General features: G+C 38.2%; 2 protein-coding genes and 1 long non-coding RNA gene across 3 annotated transcripts in view; 1 reads left to right on the top strand and 2 right to left on the bottom strand.

Annotated features, from left to right (window-relative positions):
- Window positions 1–649: 649 nt before the first annotated feature.
- LOC130558092 (transmembrane protein 74) lies at window positions 650–3,073 on the bottom strand. Its single transcript, XM_057340327.1, has 2 exons — window positions 2,971–3,073; window positions 650–2,371 (listed from the first exon to the last, which is right to left on the bottom strand). The coding sequence occupies exon 2, from the start codon at window positions 2,324–2,326 to the stop codon at window positions 1,505–1,507; it is 822 nt and encodes a 273-aa protein (XP_057196310.1). The 5' UTR covers window positions 2,327–2,371; window positions 2,971–3,073; the 3' UTR covers window positions 650–1,504.
- Window positions 3,074–11,832: 8,759 nt separating this feature from the next.
- The window catches only part of LOC130558502 (uncharacterized), a 42,283-nt gene continuing 31,036 nt past the window's right edge, over window positions 11,833–23,079 (bottom strand). The window contains exon 3 of the long non-coding RNA XR_008963432.1: window positions 11,833–11,937. This is a non-coding gene — a long non-coding RNA (uncharacterized LOC130558502). The remainder of the gene's footprint in view (window positions 11,938–23,079) is intronic.
- Window positions 11,937–15,370, top strand: trhra (thyrotropin-releasing hormone receptor a). Its single transcript, XM_057340945.1, is given in 2 exon segments — window positions 11,937–13,989; window positions 14,659–15,370. Coding segments are annotated over 2 exon segments (1,215 nt in total). The 5' UTR covers window positions 11,937–13,206; the 3' UTR covers window positions 15,091–15,370.

Below are 23,079 nucleotides of genomic sequence, written 5' to 3' on the forward strand. Positions count from 1 at the left end.
TCAAGAAATACGGAGACATGAGGTTTTAGAAGGACAGCAGTGGTATATTATGGATTAAATTATATTTAGCTTTCTTTAAATTATATTTTGAGGTCTAACTAAAAAAGCATTTTGAAGTCTAAGTAATGGGTTGCAAATAGAAGAAAATAGTGAACCATTCCCTAAAAGGATACAAATGGTAAACCCCTCTTAAATGCTCCATTCAAGCGTGTTAAAGTGATTTTATTAACATTTTTAATTTCCATTGGAGACCTATTTTTTAGATTTACAAATCTTCCTGTGTGAGGGTGATATTAAATGTAGTTTCCTTAAAAACATCTGACATATTACTTTTGTCCATAAAAACTAATCTCTGTACTGCCCCAAACTAGTTGCTTTATCTATAAAAACTTAGAAGCACCATCATATTTAAATTCAAAATGCAGTAGGGCCATCATTCCCATACAACAACTGTGCAGCCAGTTTTTTGGATACAAACCTTTGATTTCATGTTTTTGTCTTCATGTTGCTATGCAACCTCAGCGAGAACTGATTCAGAAAGCAGACTCATGATTGCAAACGTCAAATTCACATTTGAACCGGTCACAAAGACAGCAATAAAACGAGGACAAAATGAAGAATAATATACTTTTATTTTCACATCATAAAGTGAATCTTTGTTATATGAGTTTTATGAAACGTCATTAGTGTCAGCAGCATTATATCTGTTGTATATGTAATTCACAGTCTCTGGATAAATCCTGTAAGCATGGAGAAGCCTTCACAATTATTTAGCATCGTTATACAGGTCTAATATGTTTTTACTCTGTATGTCATGAAGATACTTAAGCTTTCCTCTCTAAGAGAGATGGCTTTAAATGTCCAAACGAAAGCAGATGATTGTGGCAGCTACTGTATCCACACTAAATAATTATAAAAATGTTAGCGCTTGCAGGGAAAAGGTATGACATTTCTGCATGGACCTTTCCACAAATTAACTAACAAGGACATGTGAGAAAATAATGGCATTTTTTGCAGTGCAGCACAGGTCTTTTTTTAGTATCTAAATTATAGATTATAGCCCTCAATTGCTATAGTAACGTCTTAACATAGTTGAAATGGCTGAGGTGAGCATCTCTCACTTTTGACAGGGATCTGAACATGTAATAAAGAGGCAGTAAGATTGTCAGTATTAGCAGCAGCATTCTGAACAACAGGAGTAGATTAATTCAGTACTGTAGGTAAGTCTGTATATATTTATTAATTGTTGCAACTCTCTGAGTTTAACGTTTTGTATAGACAAAGACTTATTTTACTGCTTGCCACAAAACCAAACTTTGTTTATTCACTAAGTTACGTTATGATAAATGCAATATCATCATGCTGCATATGCCTGGAGCCTGAGAAATCTGTAACGTGATATTGTGTTCATCCATATCAGTCTTATAGGAGGGCAGAAAACGAGCTCGTTTGGCCATGCTGGAAAGGTCAACGTCATTTTAGGCAGTCCTATAAGGATTAATAGTCAACTAACGGCATCGCCATTCTCCTCCTCGACAAAACTGTGCGGTGTCGACGACCGGCTGGGACTCGATCTTGTTCTTAGATTAGTTGAGCCGTAAAGCTTTGCGGAGTGCTTGGAATAGGCGAAGGCTTTCCTCCGGTACATCTCGCCCTTCCACATCGATATCATCAGCAGACTGGACAACACCACTCCGCCTAAAGTGAGAAGGCAAAGGCCCGCGATAACGCACCTGTCCAGGTGAGCGCCTATCCTGGCGCTCTCGTTCTCCAGTCTTTCCATTTCACGCGCGGACACGTTTTCCGGGTTCACTCCGACGTCCCGTGGCACCGCGTACGATATGATCACCAGAGAGATCCCGGTAATAAGGAACGTGACCGCGCTAATGAATCCGTAATCCACGGACTTCCCCGAACTCTCCGAGCTGATGTCGATGTCGGACATCAGCGATAACTCCTGCAGCGCGTCGGGACGGATCTCGCTCGTGGAGTCGTGGAGCTGGCGAGGACTTTTCTCGCTAGTGTCCGGAGTGGCCAATCGGAGATTGACGTTTTCGTCCACGTACGTGAACGAGGTCTCGAGCTCCTCGTCGCAGCAAACTCTGACCTTCTCCGTGGGCTGATGGCGGTGGTGGCCATGCTGTCCTTTAATGGGCGCCGTCCGTGGTGCTGAATTACATTGTGCCTCACGAGCAGTGGGGGAAGATTCTTCCAGCGAGCTGTTCAATCTGTGGACCTGAAGAGGACTAGAAGACCAGTCCAGTACCCCAGGGGGATCGGGTGTACCCCCTCTATTGTTTATATAAAGCAACTCCACCGAGGCCATCAGCACCCACCGACTAGTTTAATTTCGGGTCGCTCCACAACACTCCTAGAAACGCAAATGACAATATCTTTGTTTTAAATCATGTAGTATAAAGCATGCTGGTATGGCGAAACACGTGCTCCTGAATGCAGACCCATCGCTCTACCCCGTTTACACTACAACTGCACAAAGCTAATGGTTGTATTTGAACGAAATTCCTTCGCCTCTCCTAACAAAAGACGAGTAAAGTTACCGATCAGCTACAGCTTCTGTATCCAATTAGCAAAGCAGTCCGTGTAAAACTCAAGATAAGCTGTAAGTCCCTTTAAACGCATGGCTAAACCGCAGGCAGGGGAAACGAGACACTTCTCAGAATGCAAGATATGACAAAGTGTCCATTTACACTCGCAATGACAAGCACGCTAAACCAACCGGTAAAATGCTATAGACAAAATGGTAGCCTACATCTAAATAAAAACTTAATCGAGTAACGTTATAAGATAGCGATAGTTTTGGCACGTGCCCATCCGGACGCACAGACAGGTCACTGCATATCCCGCTCAGAAAACGACATAAACAGAACACGTCCTGCCGACTGAATTAGTTGGCGTATTTGACGCAAATAATTTGTTTGGTATAAAACGGTTGTTTTTGCCTCAGTCTACCTTCTCGTTTGGCGAACATTTTTCCTCAAGGAAACCGTTCTCCGCTGTGCTCCCTCCCACGCGCCGTTTTAAAGCTCAACTGAGCTCTCGCTTCCGAAATTACTAATACTACTATGGTAAAGGCCGCCATCTTAAACGTTAATTAGATCTGTGTGACGTCGCGGGGTAATCTCCCAATGGTGAGTGACGTTATTGTGAACGTGAAAAGAACTGTGCTGTAGACGTCCTATGGCAATCCTCGCGTCTTGAATATTAATTAGGCAAGGCTGACGTTGCTTGGAAGAGTCATACGATGGCAAAGGTGTAGATCACGCATATTAGGTGCTATTCCTTTACTATAGTACGATGCGTAAAGTTACCCGCAGGTCGATTTTTACATCCCTTCTTGCGTTGACAAGTATAATGGGAGGTTTCAAATCGTGGTAGAATTATGGGAAATGGGGTTTTTGTGAGCAACATCAGGCTATTTATTGGATAAACGCAAACGCGTTTTGGATTGAAACCCGCCTGGACACATTTCCTACTTCACGACCAGTAAGAATCTGCGCCTGTGCTAAACCGCACCCGTTCTCGTCATCGGTTGCTTTTTAAAGCATGGAAGATTACTGGTTAAGCTCTGTATAATATTTGATACTGCTATGTTTTATAGAATTACATAAATACCTTTATATGATTTTGTACATTTTCAGTCAGTATCTACAGAATACAAAATTACGATTGTGCAGCTGCTAAAACCTAAATAGGACTTCAAACAATTGTCTACACATTCCGACAAAACACCCAATGTATTATCCTCATAATCACATTGCTTTTATTTCAAATCCCCAAACATCAAAGTCTGACATTATCCGCAACCAAAAGCAGTTCTAATCTACCTTTAATAACAGACAATCAATAGGATGTCCTCAGATTTGTACCATCGTGTTGACCAATACAAAGGATGACTTTGGCTAAAAGCCAGACAAGTTCCCATTTAACAGATGAGTCTGCAAAAGAAGTATGGCTTACTCAGACAGAGATTAATGTGCCAGGCTGGAGTAGGCACTGCTCATGGAGAACAAGGTGCACAGTCATGAATTCCCATCTGTCACAGCCGGCTTTATGAATAGAGGTGAAGTAGATTTATGTAGCTGTCAAAAGGATGCACAGCTATCTTTTTGTTTTGTGCCCCTCTGAGATTTCCATAGCTGCCAGCTGAGCCAATCCTGTATGCTTTGCCAAGGATAAAATTGTGTTTCAACAATAAGCCTTAGGTCACAACCAACTAACCTTGAAATACACTGAAACGTGCTGTGGTTTGTCAATCTATTCTCATGTTGTTACAAAAGTAAAAAAAACAAACGTTTGAAAACATAAATTGAATAATGCTTTACACTCTATGAGGCAGGTGAATATATTCAACTGTCTCTCATATGGGTCAAACTTACTTCATTTGAATATAATTTAACATTTGGCATTCACGTGTGTACCTCTAGGCAGGTGTGCACAATACCACTTGACGTTTTCTTCATGACTTAATACTGAGAACCCCAGACGTGTCCAGAGACAAAATGATTGTGAAAGTTCCAATGAACTATCATGAAGACATGATGTATTAGATTTTAGACATAATAGCTTGGATGACGCAGTATGCAATTGTAGCTTAGTCTTAGTCTGGAAAGGCTTGGTTAACATCTGGATTCAGATGGCGTGAGGTTCTTTTTAGTCTCTCTGAGAGCGTCTTTTGAAGCGAGTGACGCAATACAGACAAGACACATTTCTCGAACGTTGACATCTTAAGATTGTGCCCTTGTCAGGGGGAGTAATCAGGTTTAAGTAAGGGAATCTGAGAAAGTTTGGGCGGAGCTGTCCTTGGTGCTGAATTCTTCAGAGTTAGGCTGAGACACACATTCCTGCTGCCCACTGAGGAGAGAATGTCACATGTTAAGTGATCCAAGGTCACGTCACGTGATCCAGAAGTCACTCGCATTCGGTTTCATCCGGTGCGCTGTCTGCAGGGTCTTAAAAGGAAAGAGGGAAATCATTTTTAAAAGAAAAATCCTTTAAACTCTTAATCCTTTTTTAGGAGAAAGGGAGTGTGAGAGTCAGTACATACAGGATGTGGACAGGGTGTTCTGTTCTGAAGGAATGAAAATAGAAGTTTTAGTTATTAAACATCTAGTCATTGAAGACTGGCAATGTGTCTTTGCTCTGGTAACATTATAGTGTGAGTTTATATTAAAAACGAGTCAGAAAATATATATTATTGCTTTCTATATTTTCATTTTTTAAGGTATAAGCGTGCATGGCAAATTGATCGAGAAAATAAATTATATTAATAATATATTATATTATGTTATGTATCTAACTTCTGGGATCCATTGCCGTGAGCAAGTTATCATTGCTATTATAAAAGATTTCGGCCCGGTTTCATCGAGACAAGGCTTAAGACTAGTCCCAGACTAAAATGAAAGTGTGACCTGTCTTAACTGAATATAACTCGCCCAGAAATTTCTTAAAATATATCAGTGCCATTGTTTTGTGTTCAGATGCACACCAGTAATGTATTCTTCTAAGGTATTTTTATAAAAGCGACATAAATATCTTAATCTAACTAAGGCATAGTCCTGGTTTAAGCTAAACCGTGTCTGTGAAACTGGGCCTTCATTTAATAAATTAGTTTAATCATAAACTACCGGCACATATATTTTTTCTGATATGACCGTGTTTCCATTATATACAGCCAGTAACAAGAACACACAAAATGTGTAGTTTTACTCCATTGTGTGCTGCATCATGTTATCAGAGCTCTGTCGGATGAGATACATGCAAGGTGAGTCACAGAACTGGGCTCTTGTCATTAAGAAAACGAGAGTCTTGAGTATTCAGCCAGAATCTTTATTTATTCCTTTGAGATGCTGGCTGCCAAGCTTCAAGTGGTCTGTTGGCATTATAATATGGAGAGCAGAACAACGTCTTTTGTGTTTCGAATTTTGCTGAAATAAAATTCAACTACAGGATGAATTATTCATATATAATTATAAATGCTTGTCTCGTTCTCACATTCACAAACTTGTGCTTCTTAGTTTGATAATCACTCAGATGTTTCATTAAAAGCTGGTAGGTGATACATCACAAACAGCAATCTTTCAACACTGCAGAAAGGTTTCCTCTGCTCTTTCTGGAGGAAAGTTTTGCCATACATAAACAATAGATTATAAGACCTTATAAACTCTCAAATGTGTCATAATTTATGTTGCTTATATATTGACCGTGTCAGACAATTGGTTGGCAGCATTCAAAAAATGAGGAGTTCAACAGAAATACTTTGAAGTTGTCCCAGTGTTTTCTTACAATGAAGGGAATCAAATATATTGTGGGCACCATACGAATTCTATAATCTTATGTTAACCTAAAAAAGTTAAACGGGAACTATTGGTGTTGTCCTTCAATGTGTCCACTAGATGGCAGTGTAACCCTTATCACGCAACGCAGTCTTTGAAAATTCAGACATTCCTTATAAAATGTATGCATGATCTATCCTGAACTAAAAACAAATATCAAATCAGAAAAATCTTTACAAATCATGGCAAGATTTTTCAATGTTTACATGTCTAAAGGTCTAGAAATCTATATCGCCAAGTGCAAAAAGCTCCAACTGAAACGTTGTTGATCTGTGGTTTTATGTAGTAGGCATAATAGATTTTGTCTTCATGGCCGCAGGTATCACCTCCCACAATATCATAAAGTCCACAAATAGGTCTGACCTTCTCATAATGGAAAGATGCAGTGACTCATATCACTTATCAGCCAGTAATAGCTTTTATAATGCAAAAGAGTCAGGACAGAATGAAAGGGGAATAAGTATATATTTTATATATCCTAATATTTTTTTAGGATTACGCATGCCCTTTACTGACGCTCCTAGACTCGTATTAGGTTTACAAAGGGGCTCGGTGAGACCGTGGCTGTGTCCAAATACCCCCACTTGCAGTCTTTGCACTTGACTACTTTCATGACGTATTTCCTGTTTTTGTCCCAAGTGTTCTAGATCCCAAGTGAGCATGTAGTATGTCTAACCCGACGGACACACTTAGCAAGTGCAAACATGTACTTAATGTGGTGCTTCTAATTATGTGATAAAAAGCAGTTTTTATAAACAAGAAACATGGATATATCTCTTATTTCCTGCAAGAAAAATTCCATGTGCTCTAGTCTCTGAAAAGTGAAAAGGAAGGGAGCCAGGATTTCTTCATCCCTTTCACCTTCATAAAACGTGTTAATAAATAAGTCTCACATTGTGATAGCCAACAAGGCATCCTCCTCCTTCATCCTTAAAATCTTGGGCAGTTCAATCTTCCCAGCAAAGTGGTGTCGGTTCTCCTCCATTCACTCACAGGCCAGCCGAATGTTTCTTGTGACCGCTGAGTCGTTTGTGCAATGTAAGAAATTCCAATAATAATGTAATTAATCAAGTGCTGCTCATAAACACCTTTAGGAAACAGAAAGGTAAGTACATAAACAAACAATAGTCTAGTAATACATAAAGAGTGGAGTTACTTCTGTTTCATCTGGTTTTGCTAGTTTTCTTTCTTGGGCAACTGGCTGTGGGATTTGACTGTGGAAAGCGACAAACATTACAATGTGTGTAGGCGTGCATTATTTTATTTTTATATACTGCATGCATACTGGAAATGCACATTATGGAGGTTTTAACCAAAAGTATAGCTATCAATATCAAGCCTTGTCAGAGGAAATGCCTGAATTAACTGACAGCACCACCACTTTCTGGTTGTAAGTCAGACTGATTAAAGGCAGCAACTGAAAATCTGAATCATTTTGTTTTTATTCTTTCGATGGTCTTCGCAGTCATTCTTGATAAACAAATAAATTGATGCAAACTTACCACAGCAAAATCAAATGGCGTTGAGAGCATAACAGAGTGCATACAGAAATACAAACCAAAACTATATTAAGAAATGTTTGCGGTTAGCACTCAACAAGTGTACAGCAACTATAAGACCACTTACCATCAACATGAATGCCCCACGATCAATTCCTACCAACTGAAGTGATGCACAAATAAATACAGAATGTAGCTGTCAAGTCTGGTAATCAATGTTTAGGCAAACCTTTATGTTTGCTCATAGTTTTGTTGAAAAACTGTGTACTGTATTCTTTCATAACTCTCCACTACAGATATTAAAGAGGTCAAAGCTGTACCTCAAAATCTGACAGTACAGACATGATCCAATGGCCTGGAGAAATGTAATTTGCCAATTTTCTAAAGAAATACAACAAAACAAAAATATCTAGATTAAATAACAATATGGGCATTCAAATCCAAATAAAGACAGTTGATCATATTGCAATAAAACTGTTTAAAAGGGTTTAAAAGAGAACTACCCCTTCTTATGTTAGAGCCAGTGGCGTGGTTTTACTGTGACTGAATTATAAGTATCCACAAGTTTCCTACGCCGAAAGATGGGAGAAACTTCCGGTTCAATGTAAACAAAGGCATTTCTGCCGTATGTGAACTTACACACTGACAGCACTTATAAACTACATTAGCGTTCTGTCCACTACTTTATAGAGGAATGAGATGTTGATTTTAATAGTTGACGGCGGATATTTAGCAACTTTATTGATTCAGTTGTTGTGACAGTAAACCAATGAGCAATTTGAAAATTATGAAGGGTTTTCAATTTTCCTTGCATGATGTCGATTGTGTGCTATTTAAAGATGTGGTAAATAACTATTCTTTGTATTTAAAAGCGAACTGCAAGCGTAACACANAATTAATCAAGTGCTGCTCATAAACACCTTTAGGAAACAGAAAGGTAAGTACATAAACAAACAATAGTCTAGTAATACATAAAGAGTGGAGTTACTTCTGTTTCATCTGGTTTTGCTAGTTTTCTTTCTTGGGCAACTGGCTGTGGGATTTGACTGTGGAAAGCGACAAACATTACAATGTGTGTAGGCGTGCATTATTTTATTTTTATATACTGCATGCATACTGGAAATGCACATTATGGAGGTTTTAACCAAAAGTATAGCTATCAATATCAAGCCTTGTCAGAGGAAATGCCTGAATTAACTGACAGCACCACCACTTTCTGGTTGTAAGTCAGACTGATTAAAGGCAGCAACTGAAAATCTGAATCATTTTGTTTTTATTCTTTCGATGGTCTTCGCAGTCATTCTTGATAAACAAATAAATTGATGCAAACTTACCACAGCAAAATCAAATGGCGTTGAGAGCATAACAGAGTGCATACAGAAATACAAACCAAAACTATATTAAGAAATGTTTGCGGTTAGCACTCAACAAGTGTACAGCAACTATAAGACCACTTACCATCAACATGAATGCCCCACGATCAATTCCTACCAACTGAAGTGATGCACAAATAAATACAGAATGTAGCTGTCAAGTCTGGTAATCAATGTTTAGGCAAACCTTTATGTTTGCTCATAGTTTTGTTGAAAAACTGTGTACTGTATTCTTTCATAACTCTCCACTACAGATATTAAAGAGGTCAAAGCTGTACCTCAAAATCTGACAGTACAGACATGATCCAATGGCCTGGAGAAATGTAATTTGCCAATTTTCTAAAGAAATACAACAAAACAAAAATATCTAGATTAAATAACAATATGGGCATTCAAATCCAAATAAAGACAGTTGATCATATTGCAATAAAACTGTTTAAAAGGGTTTAAAAGAGAACTACCCCTTCTTATGTTAGAGCCAGTGGCGTGGTTTTACTGTGACTGAATTATAAGTATCCACAAGTTTCCTACGCCGAAAGATGGGAGAAACTTCCGGTTCAATGTAAACAAAGGCATTTCTGCCGTATGTGAACTTACACACTGACAGCACTTATAAACTACATTAGCGTTCTGTCCACTACTTTATAGAGGAATGAGATGTTGATTTTAATAGTTGACGGCGGATATTTAGCAACTTTATTGATTCAGTTGTTGTGACAGTAAACCAATGAGCAATTTGAAAATTATGAAGGGTTTTCAATTTTCCTTGCATGATGTCGATTGTGTGCTATTTAAAGATGTGGTAAATAACTATTCTTTGTATTTAAAAGCGAACTGCAAGCGTAACACAGGCCTTGTGCACATATCATAAAGCTGCTGTGTCGTCAGCTGGCCATCTGATAAACATTATACTAAAGATCATGTGCAGAAGCTGCCCTTTTACATTGGAAAACATTCTCTCTGCGTTTTGTTTGTAAGACGATAAGTGGAAGAAATGCCTACTATATAGGTATCAAGCATATCAGATGAGCAATGTAGTCCACGTGATGTGATATATTCCAACAGATTTTTGAAAACACATAGAGAGAGTAAAAAATCCTTGTAAATCCAGTTTACTGTCTAGCGTTTTTATTGAAGACCATAAAGTGTGTTGATGAATACATGAATCTAATTGAAATCTCTTTTTCAACTATGAGCACATTCAGTCTAAGTGATGTTTAATGCTCGTTATCTATTTGCTTGAGATGAGCGCTCCACATTTTGAAGTTCGTCTTTTAAAAACTGTACAGTCCCTGACAGGAGGATCTGTGTGTGAAGCGCTCTTTTTTTACGAAGTGAAATAAGCTTCACCTGGTTGTAAGCGCAGCCACGAACAGGTGTTGCTTATCAGTTTCAGAATTATTTTTTAATAGATTCCCACATGAAACCAACAGTATTGCAATTCAAAATATCGATCACAGTCTCCTTTTCTGTCATCAGAATCAGTTATACAAGGTGCAATACACTATTTCTGCCGCTTCACCGGAAGTTGTATCCACGTTCATTTTTACAGTAGCGCTCCAGAAATACAATACTGGAAATCATAGCTGGCTGAAAGAATATGATCTCAAACAGATCTGCCATACATCTCATAATGCATGACACAGTTCAGTTCATGAAGTCACAGAAGTATTGTTCCATCTCTCCTCACACCTGTAAAAAATGCTAGTAGCTAGTTCATTTAAAAATAAATACAGGATAAAACAAGCTGGTTTTCATAAGAACACAGACATTCATTTGTGTTAGTATAAACTCCAAACACATTCATGTTTTTAGAATGAATGCAGATGCCATTTTTGGCATCAATGCATTGACATTATAGGTGTTGTTTTGCTGTAATTTCAGTTACCCTTTGCCGGTGTCTTCTGTTAATATGAACCAGCAAGTTCCTTTGATTTATCTGAAATCCACAATGTGTGCAAGTCACCCTGATTTGTTGCCGGACACGTGCTCTTTTTGGAGGTGTTGCTGCTGATGCTGCGGATGGTGTTGGTGCAGCTGGCAATGGAGGCTGTCCGGATGCTGTGTTTTTACAGGTTTTTAAATGTTTAATAATACCATCCCGTCTGATAACTGTTGAAGTGCAATAGCAGTAGTGAAAATGTGGTGATGGTCAGCAGTTTAGACCGCACTTGATGATGATAAAATCTAAATGTAAAAAGAATAAATTAGCGCAATCGTCTTGTTTACAACAGCAATGTTTCTAGTGCATTGCCTAGGAAGAGGTTTTGTGCTGAAATGCCTTGCTCAAAAGCACAACATAATCTAAAAGAGTCTAGGGTATATATTTATATAGTTGTTCATTCATTTTTTCAATGATTTAAACTGTGTATTGTACTGTAATGCGCAGTCTATAACAACAACAACAACAACAAGTATTTGAACTCCTGAGATTCCGACTTCTCAAACGTTTCACAAAACAAGGAAATGTTTAACGATCGATATGTTTTTGTTTTAAATTCCAGGAAGAAATGATTGTAACAAGCAAAAGCAGAATGGGAGTATAATTCACACACATACCTTCTTGTTGAACTGCATTTTGCATGTGATTAGCTACATCATTCGGGAGCTCGTGTGAATGGTTAAACACCAGTAGGCACAGTGGTATTGTATGCAGCATCTCTGGATAGACAGCAGGGGTTCCTGTCCTCGAATAAGTACTGTCTGATGCATCTGTGCAGGTTAATCAAACATTTAAATAAGTCAACAAATAAAAACTATGATTCAAATTAAACACACCACACATGCTAAAAGTAGCATAGGGGATGGGATGACGCTTTAACGCTAAAGGTAACCTGCTCCCGAATGATATGTCAGGGAGTGAAAAAGAATTAACATATAGGTCGAGACAGCGATAGATATACGGAAAGATTTTATACATGTCTCAATGTTAAAGTCACCATGAAACGGAAGTTGCGATTGACTTCTTTTCCGTATCGTGACGTTTAACCGAGTGCAACTGCTTCTGAAATTAGAAAAAAATGGGGCGGGGCTTTATTTTGTCCTTCCGTTTTGATTGGTTTCTTGTAAGTCGGGCGTTGCTAACAAAATGGAGGCAGGTTTAAATGCCAGTTTACAGTAGGCTTGATGCGGCGCCGCAAGATCCGACAGGCGGATGACATCGAAGTTCCGCGAGAGCGATTCGAAAAATCATGAAAAGTTTGCTCTCGAATCGCTCTCCCGGCACTTTGATGTCATCCGCCTGTCGGATCTTGCGGCGCCGCATCAAATCAAACTAGCCTACTCTGTTGTGGAGGGGAGGGCTAAAAAGGTCTGGCCATTGGATAGTCAGTAGTCCTACCCCTTTTTTTGTTGCTTACATCATGTGGTGAGTTATTGTTGAGAGGGAGCTTACTGTTTTTGATTCAAGCTTGCAAGTGCAAATGAATAAAAAATAATGGTGTGCACGGATAAATCATTTATAACAATCACTGCAACAATGTGTCAAACACTTAGAATTTTCCCTTTAGATTTCATGGTGTCTTTAAGTTTATCTGCACACGTTTATTACTGTGCGATGCAAATTGCGTGAGTTCTGATGGACTATACATGCGCGTGCATGCGGCTAGAGTAGCCCAAGCCCCGCCCACTAGGTAGAGCTCCACCTCATTGGCTCTGTAGCGAGCACCCCTATTGACCTGTTCATCCCAGGGCGGCGCAAAACCTCAGTCAGCTCTCCACAGTTATGCGCGCCAAGGAGACGATTATTACATTTCACACGAATTGCGAAGGACACCTTCTTGGCTTTGTACCAAATGCAGCCACTTTAATATCCATTCGTGCAGGTGGTGCTTGCACCATTTAAACTATTCTAGAATCTTTAAAAGGAATTTTCTTTCTCTGGAATTTCAACGGGGTATTGGAACATGTCATTTTCGCGTGCGCACCGGACACCTGAATAGTATTTTTTTGTGCAACAGAGGTGAAAAAACCGAGTTGATCATGGAGAACAGCACTTTATTCCCATTTGACAACCAGTCTCTTCCGACATGGACTGATCACAGTGTCGAATACAAAATCGTAAGCATATTATCAGTCATGCTTATTTGTGGGATTGGAATCGTCGGCAACGTCATGGTCATTCTGGTAGTATTAACAACCAAGCACATGCGTACGCCAACTAACTGCTACTTGGTGAGTCTGGCGGTCGCCGACCTCATGGTCCTGACGGCAGCGGGGCTGCCCAACATCACCGAGAGTCTGTTCGGCCAGTGGGTGTATGGATACGCCGGCTGTCTCTCCATCACTTACTTTCAGTACCTGGGCATCAACGCGTCCTCGTGTTCCATCACAGCCTTCACCATTGAACGCTACATTGCCATCTGTCACCCGATTAAATCGCAGTTTCTGTGCACCCTCTCTAGAGCCAAAAAGATCATTGTTCTCGTTTGGTTTTTCACGTCCCTCTATTGCGTTATGTGGTTTTATCTTTCCGACACTAAAGAGGTTGTTTATGAGAACGCAATCCTAACCACGTGCGCCTACAAAGTGTCTAGAAACCTGTATTTACCCATATACTTCACAGATTTTGCAGTGTTTTATGTTCTCCCGCTTTTGCTGGCAACTGTTCTATACGGTTTGATTGCGAGAATTCTCTTTCTCAACCCACTCCCGACGGATCCCAAGGAAAGTAGAAGGAATTGGAGGAAGGAGTCGTCCGTGGGCAATAAATCCGTGAACTCCAGGAGTTCCTCCAGCAGCACAACTGCAGCTTCTCGGAGGCAGGTAAAGTGCATTTTTTTTAGTACGTTTTTATTAGCTTGAACATGACCGTGCGTAATTACGCACATGGAGCGCTCGTGGCATGCTCTGGGTTTCTTAACCAGCCGGAATTAGTCAACAAGTAATAACTATTTCTGCGTTGTTTCTATTTGAAATGTTTGTGATATTTTATTGCCTCGAGCATATTAAAGTTAAAATGCGCTGTGAAACCAGAGTCTATCTGATAAACTCGGAGCGACTGCGCCTGGACTACACATTTGTCTGTTAAAGATCGTTTGTTTGTTAATAATTGTGAGAAAACAAATAAGGATTATTGATTCTGTTAAGGTTCAAGATTGAAAAAGTTGCTTCTTTCTATGTATTAAAAATATTTTTGTCTTAAGATCAATTCAAACACGTATTCAATGTGTGCATTTTTCCAGCTGTATACTACTACGACCTTCACTCTTCTGTTGAGAAAACATGCAAATAATGAAAGTGGATGGTGGCCAGCAGCTGTCAAGTTCTTAAAAGCATCATAATGCATTTGGAAAAGTAGCCCATATGGCTCATGCACTATATTACAAGACTTAAATCATTAAATCATTGATTAAGTAATTGTGAAAAACCAGAGAGTGGATTGGTAACATATCACAATCAATAAAAAAAGTAACAACTGTCTATATGGTGCAGGTGACAAAGATGCTGGTAGTGGTGGTGATCCTCTTCGCTGTCCTATGGATGCCCTAACGGACTCTGGTGGTGGTCAACTCCTTCCTCAAGGAGGCCTACCTGGACACCTGGTTCCTTCTCTTCTGCCGTCTCTGCATCTACATGAACAGCGCCATCAACCCTATCATCTACAACGCCATGTCCCAGAAGTTCCGCGCCGCCTTTCAAAAACTGTGCCATTGTGGGTCACAGCACTCTGAGAAGCCCCCCACGTACAGCGTGGCCCTCACTTACAGTGTCATAAAGGAGAGCTCCAATGGTGAAAGCCCAGATCACTTCACCACAGAACAAGATGACGTCCGCGGAGCTGCCGAAGAGCTCCTGCCTGGAAGAAAGAGGTTGTCGTTTAAAGAGTCCTCACTAGTTAGTAACGACACCTTGGCTAGTGCTTAAATGCTTACTGGTATGTTATGAAGTAGGAGGACTTTACATTAATTCATAGTGTCAATTGTTTCAGTTAAAGTGTGCCTCTGAGTAACTATAGTCCTACTGAAGTGTCTTTTAGCTACAGTATATGGGCATTGTTCACAACGCACACAAATCTGATCCGTTTCTTTACAACTGACTGTTCATTCTGACATTTTGCAAGTCATTAAATGTTTGTTCAGGCAGTGCAGTCAGCATCTGGTGTACAGTATATGGGTATTGACTAGGGATGTAACGATTCACCGTGAGCCGGTTGAAAATCGGTTGTAATGAGCAACGATTCAAATCGGTTGAGGCTTGAACTGAATCGCGATAACACAAATCTGATCCGTTTCTTTACAACTGACTGTTCATTCTGACATTTTGCAAGTCATTAAATGTTTGTTCAGGCAGTGCAGTCAGCATCTGGTGTGCAGTATATGGGTATTGACGAATATGCAGTAAAAAATGTTTTTTGTAAAACACCATTTCTGAAAAAAAATACACATACAGTATTTATGTAAGGTGAAGTCTGAAGTTTCAGAGGTGTCACTAAATTAGTCAACTCTTTCACTGTTTTTTTTTTTTTTTAGCATTTTTACCAAAATGTCCTATGGTGTGACATGGCAAGAATTAAGAAAAAATATATACTTATTAAAATATACAAATATCATAAGAGTGATCTATATTCATCATTAGATTCTTATTTTCATGAAGTGTTATTTATTTAGTACGAAATTGTGAAATTACATTATTTTATCCTCATGACTTGTTTTTTTTTCAATAAATATGAGACGAAATTTGCTGTCATTTTTTCAAAACTGCTAAAAATTAGACTACAACTCCCCTACTGCAATATCAGAACTGTCCTTTAAGACATTATGAGATAAAAAAATAATTTTTGGCTCTTGTATGTGTGTCACACTAAAGGACAGAAATGGTAGTTATTGCATTAAATGGTATTTTTATTTAATTTAATTTTGACAATGTTTTTAAAATGAATAGATATAAATGAATAAATTCATAGACAAACATTACAATCGAAGGTAAAAAGGAAGAAAAGATTGCAAATTGTTTCCCCCAGAAAATGTAGAAACATTGTAGGAACTATTCTATGTCAGTCAATGTTACTGAAACTTGTCTCCCTACTACACAGCACAGCTAATTGTTACTCAAACTATATTCATTAAGATGTGAATTAATTTGATAAAGTATAACGCTGCTCTTTCTATAAGGAATCATTTTGGTCAAAATGAAAAATGGTCATTAATGTAACTATTAAATTTGAGAACACAGCAAATTATCAAAAATGAATAATAAATGAGTTAAACAATTATTATTAAATTGTTTAAAATGCTTCTTGTCCTCTTGTGTGACAGTACAGTTGTCACACCGGTGGACAATATCTGTCACACCAAAGTAAGTTTCAGTCTTTTGTCTCAGCTAGCGACCTTGCTGTTTCTAACTAAACTGTCAACAGCCGTCAGCAAGAATTATTTGCATAATCTTCCATGATCATATAGTTTTTCAATAAAAAAATATAACTTCGGGGCGTCACACCAAAGGACAACAAAACTTAACTCAAAAAAGTGAAATATTTGAACAAGTTTGAGACAAAAACGTACCATGTACACACGTCATGTGCTTCACAGGGGCTTCAACAATAACATGATCTTGAATGGGGTCTTTTGAGCCAATTAATGTTGTTTGTGGATTTGCACGATTTAAAAACAGGATCTGGTGTCACACCAAAAGACATGGTTTTCCAGACAAGTTCCTACACTTTTAGAAATATATGGATGAATAAATGATTTCTATTTACTAAAATAGATAGATAGATTATGCCTGATTTATTAACATTTTTATGCTTTTCTGGTGTATCTACATCGTGTATCTACATTATACGAAGTGCCCAAAAAGCTGTAAATGAGCAGCACAGTGAGCTGTAAAAACATTTAATGAGAAGAAAATGTATTTTGGATGTTGAAAACTGGGATAGTTCACCCCAAAATTAAGATTCGTTTAACATTTATTCACACTCATTTCAAACCTGTATGACTTTTTTTCTTTAACAGATAACAAAAGAAGATATTTTGAAGAACATTGGTAACCAAACTGGTCCTCATTGACTTTGATTATATGTACAGTACACAGAACCAGTTGGATGTTTCTTAAAATATCTTCTTTTGTGTTCCACAGAAAAGTTTTTTTACTTTTGGCAAACTGTCCATGTAAATATTATTTGATGCTGTAAATAGCTTAGTGATCTGTGTAGTTTTACTAGGTTACTTTAAAGTAAACATTGCTTTTGACATAGCGTTTTTAATCAAAGTAGTATATTTTATTTATCATCAGTTGTGTTGCATGAACACAAAGTGAAAATGTACAGCTGTTGTGAGGGAAAAATATACAATGCATGTCTCAGTAAATCGGTGACATCAGTGTTTCAACAGTCCTTCTTGGTGTTTTACTACATGTTTTGTATTTGTATTTTGCACCGTTGTCGTTTAAAAATAAACTAGTGGATGTTTGGGGAATTGACTTTGTTTATCAATCTCCTTTGTACAAAATGTGATTTCATGCTCAGATGTTATACGGAAGCTGTGTATGAATGTGTCAGAATCTATTTCCGTTTGTAATGACATGCTTCAGTGCTGCAACATAAAATCCCATCAAATGGATTTACCCTAATTTCCCAGAAATCATCCGGATATCAAACAGACTTTTTTGTCACAGGTGTTACTGTGACAGCAGACAGCCAAGATTACAAAACGGGTTTATGGGTGTCCAAGTGAAAGGTCAAACAAGAGCTCCTTTCAGTAGCATTCCATTGCAGAAGCACTGAAGCAGTGATGTTATTTGTCCCTAAGATTGAGCTTGGAGAAAACCAGACGTATAGTTCAGAAGATAGATGAAAATAAAGGGTACCATTCCCTCCTCTCTCTCTCCAATAACAAAGTAATCACTCCATATGGAGAAGTGGCTTATCCAAAAAGTAATTTGCGAAAGCCAATAAATGACAAACATTAGTGCCTTTGCAGATGCAAGCAAAATAAAAAGCCTAGAATGGATTACGTTAAGGTGTGACGTTGGATCTATGACGAAGTGCCACATCATTGTCACCAAAAACTGACCTCATCAAGCGTGTACCTCAGAATGACTATATTAAATTTAAAACTTATATTTACAGGCCATCACCTGCATGAATTTGGCAGAACTGTGGCACATGTATTGAATAAAAAAAATAAAAGCAATAGAAGTTTATCCATATTATTTCTGAGCCTGCAAGCCATTTTTGCATGCACACTTTTTTAGCAATCTCACATTTTTTCCCGTTCAATACAATACTTCATAATGATGAACCGCTGAGAAAATCTTTAGTGAAGAAAATCACAAACTATATTCCCTTATTCAATTGGCATGGCTCTGTACAATCGGACAAACTGAATTTCTGCGCCCAAACATATTGACTTTGTTTTTGGGACTACAGAGAAACAAGCAAATGCATCCAACATTAGCCTCAGGGTTTACTGTGAGAACGAGTGTTGAACTGAACTAAATGTCCCTCAACAACAAGAGGCGGCAATAGGCAGGAGAAGACTGACAAATGTAAGCAGCTACTTATGTCAACACTTGACCAGAGATAAGAGTACACTCCACTTTCAGGATTATTTTCGGACACTACACTCTTAAAAATAAAGGTGCTTCAAAAGGTTCGTCGATGACATAGAAGAACTTTATTTGTCTAAATTGTTCAATAAAGAACCTTTAACATCCAAAGAACCTTTCTGTCTCACAAAAGGTTTTTGCTTTGTGGCGAAAAATGTTCTTCAGATTATGAAAAGGTAAGAAAGAGATGGTTCTTCTATGGCATCGCTGTAAAAGCACCTTTATTTTCAAGAGTGTACACTGTAAAAGCAACCGGGTCTCTATCGGTATAAAGAGTCTGAAACAAACAATATATTGCTGTTTACATCGATTAATAATACCAACGTAAAGCTCTTCATAAATAGAGAAGACTTAAGTCCAGCTGCTAAGCATGTTTAAACAAGCCTATTCAGATTTTAATGAACATTCTGTTTTCTAATGTTTTCAACAAATTTTGACTTAAGGCTGTGGAAATACCTTTGCCAGACGGTGTGTGCTTTAGCAAATAAGACCAATTAACAAAACCAATATTTGTTTTAAACAATTCTCTGCCACATCTATGCTACTCAGATTGTATGTCAACAACTGTCTCGGAGATCTAAATGACCCAGATTCCTCTGAAAGTCTTCCACTCAAACCTGTGTACATGAAGCACGCAAACTCTCCCCGGATCCACCAAAACACAAATCTCACAAATCTGATCCTCGGGCTGTTTTTTCGAGATTTTTGAGATCGTTTACCAACTGTATAGACAGAGGGGCAGCATCATTACGAAGTAAAATATTCAACTTGCCAGAAATGAACAGGTGAACTATAATGGGTTTTCAGTTTGACACTGGCTCAACTTGTCAACTGGCAGACGTGGGCGACACACTCACTGAAGCATTCGTTTTATCTTCCATGTTTTCCTATTATAATTCAGCTCGTGTACTGTAAGTAAACTATACAAAATACAAACGCAATCCAACCTCTTATTCTAAAACATTCACAACTTTTCTCAAAGGTGTTAACTTGTACTTGCCTAAAACTTAAATGGTTTGCTGAGAAGTTAAACATACTTTCAGAAAAACGTATAATTATGTTTGTCTATAAAAAGGGTCTATGATGATGTTCAATGAATATCTAAAGTTGCTGGTGCTTGGCCTTTTGTCATTTTTAACAATATTGCAGTCTTTGTCATTCAATATCTCAAGAGCATCCGAGATCTTCTGAATGTTACATGCTTCTGCAAGAACAAAAGTGTCATGCACTTTTGATACAGTTGCCCACACCGCTTTTAAACCGACGCAACTTTTGCTGACGCATACTGACCTCTGAGGTCATCCCAACCTGCAATAAACATAAAAACCCAATGCTGGAGCGATTTATGTCAATTGAATAGAACAGAATGTTAATGTACGTATGTTTCTAAAAAGCCGTGACTCATTTGGACATGCCCGTTTTTGTTACTTCGCTGCATTTAAAGGATTGCCATCTGCATTAGTGGGGTTTGCTTAGGTATAGAAAATGACCTTCTTTAACCACGCGCACATTATGTACTTTGCGCTTTTTCACAAGATGATAAAAACCAAGAGAAAAGGTTTCTAGACTCTGTGTGTGTTGAAGAAACAAACACCATGAATCACATACAGTGACTTAAAATCTGATGTTGTTAAAGCTGAAAAATCTGCACAGCCTGGATTGATGGAGCCATTGACATAAAAATGCTCATTTGCACATTAACGAGATAAACACAAAACAATGGCCACCAATGCAATGAGTAACCAACACGTCGTGGCTACAATGAGGAGTTTTAGTCCTGGAATAAGTTCAGGTTTTCTGCAAGAACCAAACCATATATACTATATATAATCAGCATGGGAAATGTACTTCATTTCCTTTGTTGCTGCTGTCCCTGTTAAAAAAGCAAGTTGGCTTCGTTAGGAACATAAAACAGCTGACCGATAAGCAAACATTCGCTGTGGAGTATCTCAGAGGTATAGCGTAGGATGGGAGATTGAGCAGATGTTTCTCTCTGAACTGTGCCTAAAATTAATGGTTAACCTCTATCATTCCCATTTTGCAATGAATGAACAGTAACGACTCATTGGCATTCACAAATCACAGACCAGCGTTGCTAGGCAACAATTATTTTCTATCCGTCAAAGCTCAAGTTGATGGGTTTCTTGTGGACAGCTGCAGAAGAGACTCGGAAGAGAAAGGTTTGGTGGACGGGGCATTGATGGTTCCGTTTCGGTCAAATCTGATAAGCCAGGCTCTGACTAAACCTCAACAAATCAACAACTTAAACTAAAGATGAATCAAATTACACTTAACCTAAATTGTATTGTTATGGTGTCAAAGTGCTCTTGTAGTTTTTCTTAAAGGGTGGGTCCTTTTCTCAGTTTAGGACCGAGTCCAAAATATGAGTCATTTATTTACAAATACCCCAAGAGAGCATGACCATTCACACTTTCTCCTTTTTCCAAGTTCTAAAGAAGCACAATTTAACATACATTTATCATTTCTTTATACCACGGAGGTGTTGAATGCTTCAATCTGATTAATTGGTTTACAAACATTCCACTTTCAGCAATCCATATAAACCTTAGAAAAACCTTATTTGTCTAAATGGTTCCATAAAGAACATTTAACATCCGAAGAACCTTTCTGTCTCACAAAAGGTTTTTGCTTTGTGGCGAAAAAGGTTCTTCAGATTATGAAAAGGTAAGAAAGAGATGGTACTTTACAGAACCGTTGACTGATTGGTTCTTTGTGGAACCAAAAATGTTGCTTTTACAGTGTACACTGTAAAAGCAACCAGGCCTCTATTGGAATAAAAGTGTTTACATCATTTATTTTGAATAATACCAACGCAAAGCTCTTCATAAAAAGATCAGCTGCTAAGCATAATTAAACAAGCCTATTCGGATTTTAATGAACATTCTGTTTTCTAATGTTTTCAACAAATATTGACTTAAGGCTGTGGAAATTCCTTTGTCAGACGGTGTGTGCTTTAGCAAATAAGACCAATTAACAAAACAAATATTTGTTTTAAACAATTCTTTGCCACATTCTTCCTTCTGTCAGAAATACATCCAACAAAAAACCAAACATGCAATCAGGCAAATAAATCTGAAAACTTAGCTGATAAGCATTACCACAGATTCACACATCAACAAGAAAAAATATCTTGGAAAAATATCACAAAAAATAAATAAACTGTGTTTTGCATTGACAACGAACTCTGTGTTTTAAAGCAAGAGATTTCAATGTAAACACCTATGAAGGTGTTCCAGTCTGCTGACCGCATTACAGTTCCATATCACTTCGCCAAGTTTAAAGAACAGAAAGATTATAGTGTAACCTACAGGCCATCACCGCACACTGCACCCTGCTCTTGATCTGACGTTTAACATGTCAAACTTTACTGTTAATGGAAACCTGTGCGGTTTCAATTCAATAAACAAAGCATTTAAAAAACAATATAAAATATACTGAAAGCAAATAAATAAAACAACTAAACACAAAAACAAAATGCATTAATAAACACCGATAGCCTGGTTCGTTTCCCTTTCATGCTGCTTATACTGATAACAAATATATTATGATAGACCTACTCTTTCAAAAAAATGTTTAGTGCTGATGATAGAAACAATACGACGAATAAATAATTTATTATAATTGGCTTTTCTGGCACATTACTGTGAACACGCAGGCGTGCGCATGGTCTCTCTCTCACACACACACCCCAGTGGCTCAAGCTTCCGAGTCCGTTCGCTCTACCGGGCGCTTGAAATGAGACGCGCAAGAGAGTAGTCCTATCATCAACAGCATTTTAAAGACGAGAACATGACAAACATTGAAATTACACATGGCAACAATGTCCTGTGGTGTGGTAACCGTGGTATAAGCGTAATAATTGACTCCGGTCCGTTCAATTATTCGAAAGTTAATTAGTCGTCAATTATTCCTTGTTGTATTTAGTTATTTGGTAACTGCATGTTTCAAATGTGTGCTCAAATACAGCAACAACAAAAAAATGCTTAGAGCAAACCGCACAGATGTCTTGAGAAATATGGTTTTGCTGGGCACAAAAGAAGCAGTTTACCAAAGAGAGGGCTCAGGTGATACAGACCCAACTACTCATGGATGACGGAGTTTTCACCTCCAGCTTCTGATTTCTCTGACAAACACAAAACAGCGGAATCACTCTGACTTCCCTCGAGATAAAGGGAATCTTGAGGACAATAAATATAGAACGCCACTTGATTTTCAGCACTTGGAAAACAAAATTTAGACCTGTTTTTTCATGTGATGTTTATTGGGTACTTTGACATGCAAATCATA

Source organism: Triplophysa rosa, linkage group LG8 (genome assembly GCF_024868665.1).
Source record: "Triplophysa rosa linkage group LG8, Trosa_1v2, whole genome shotgun sequence".
NCBI lineage: Eukaryota > Metazoa > Chordata > Actinopteri > Cypriniformes > Nemacheilidae > Triplophysa > Triplophysa rosa.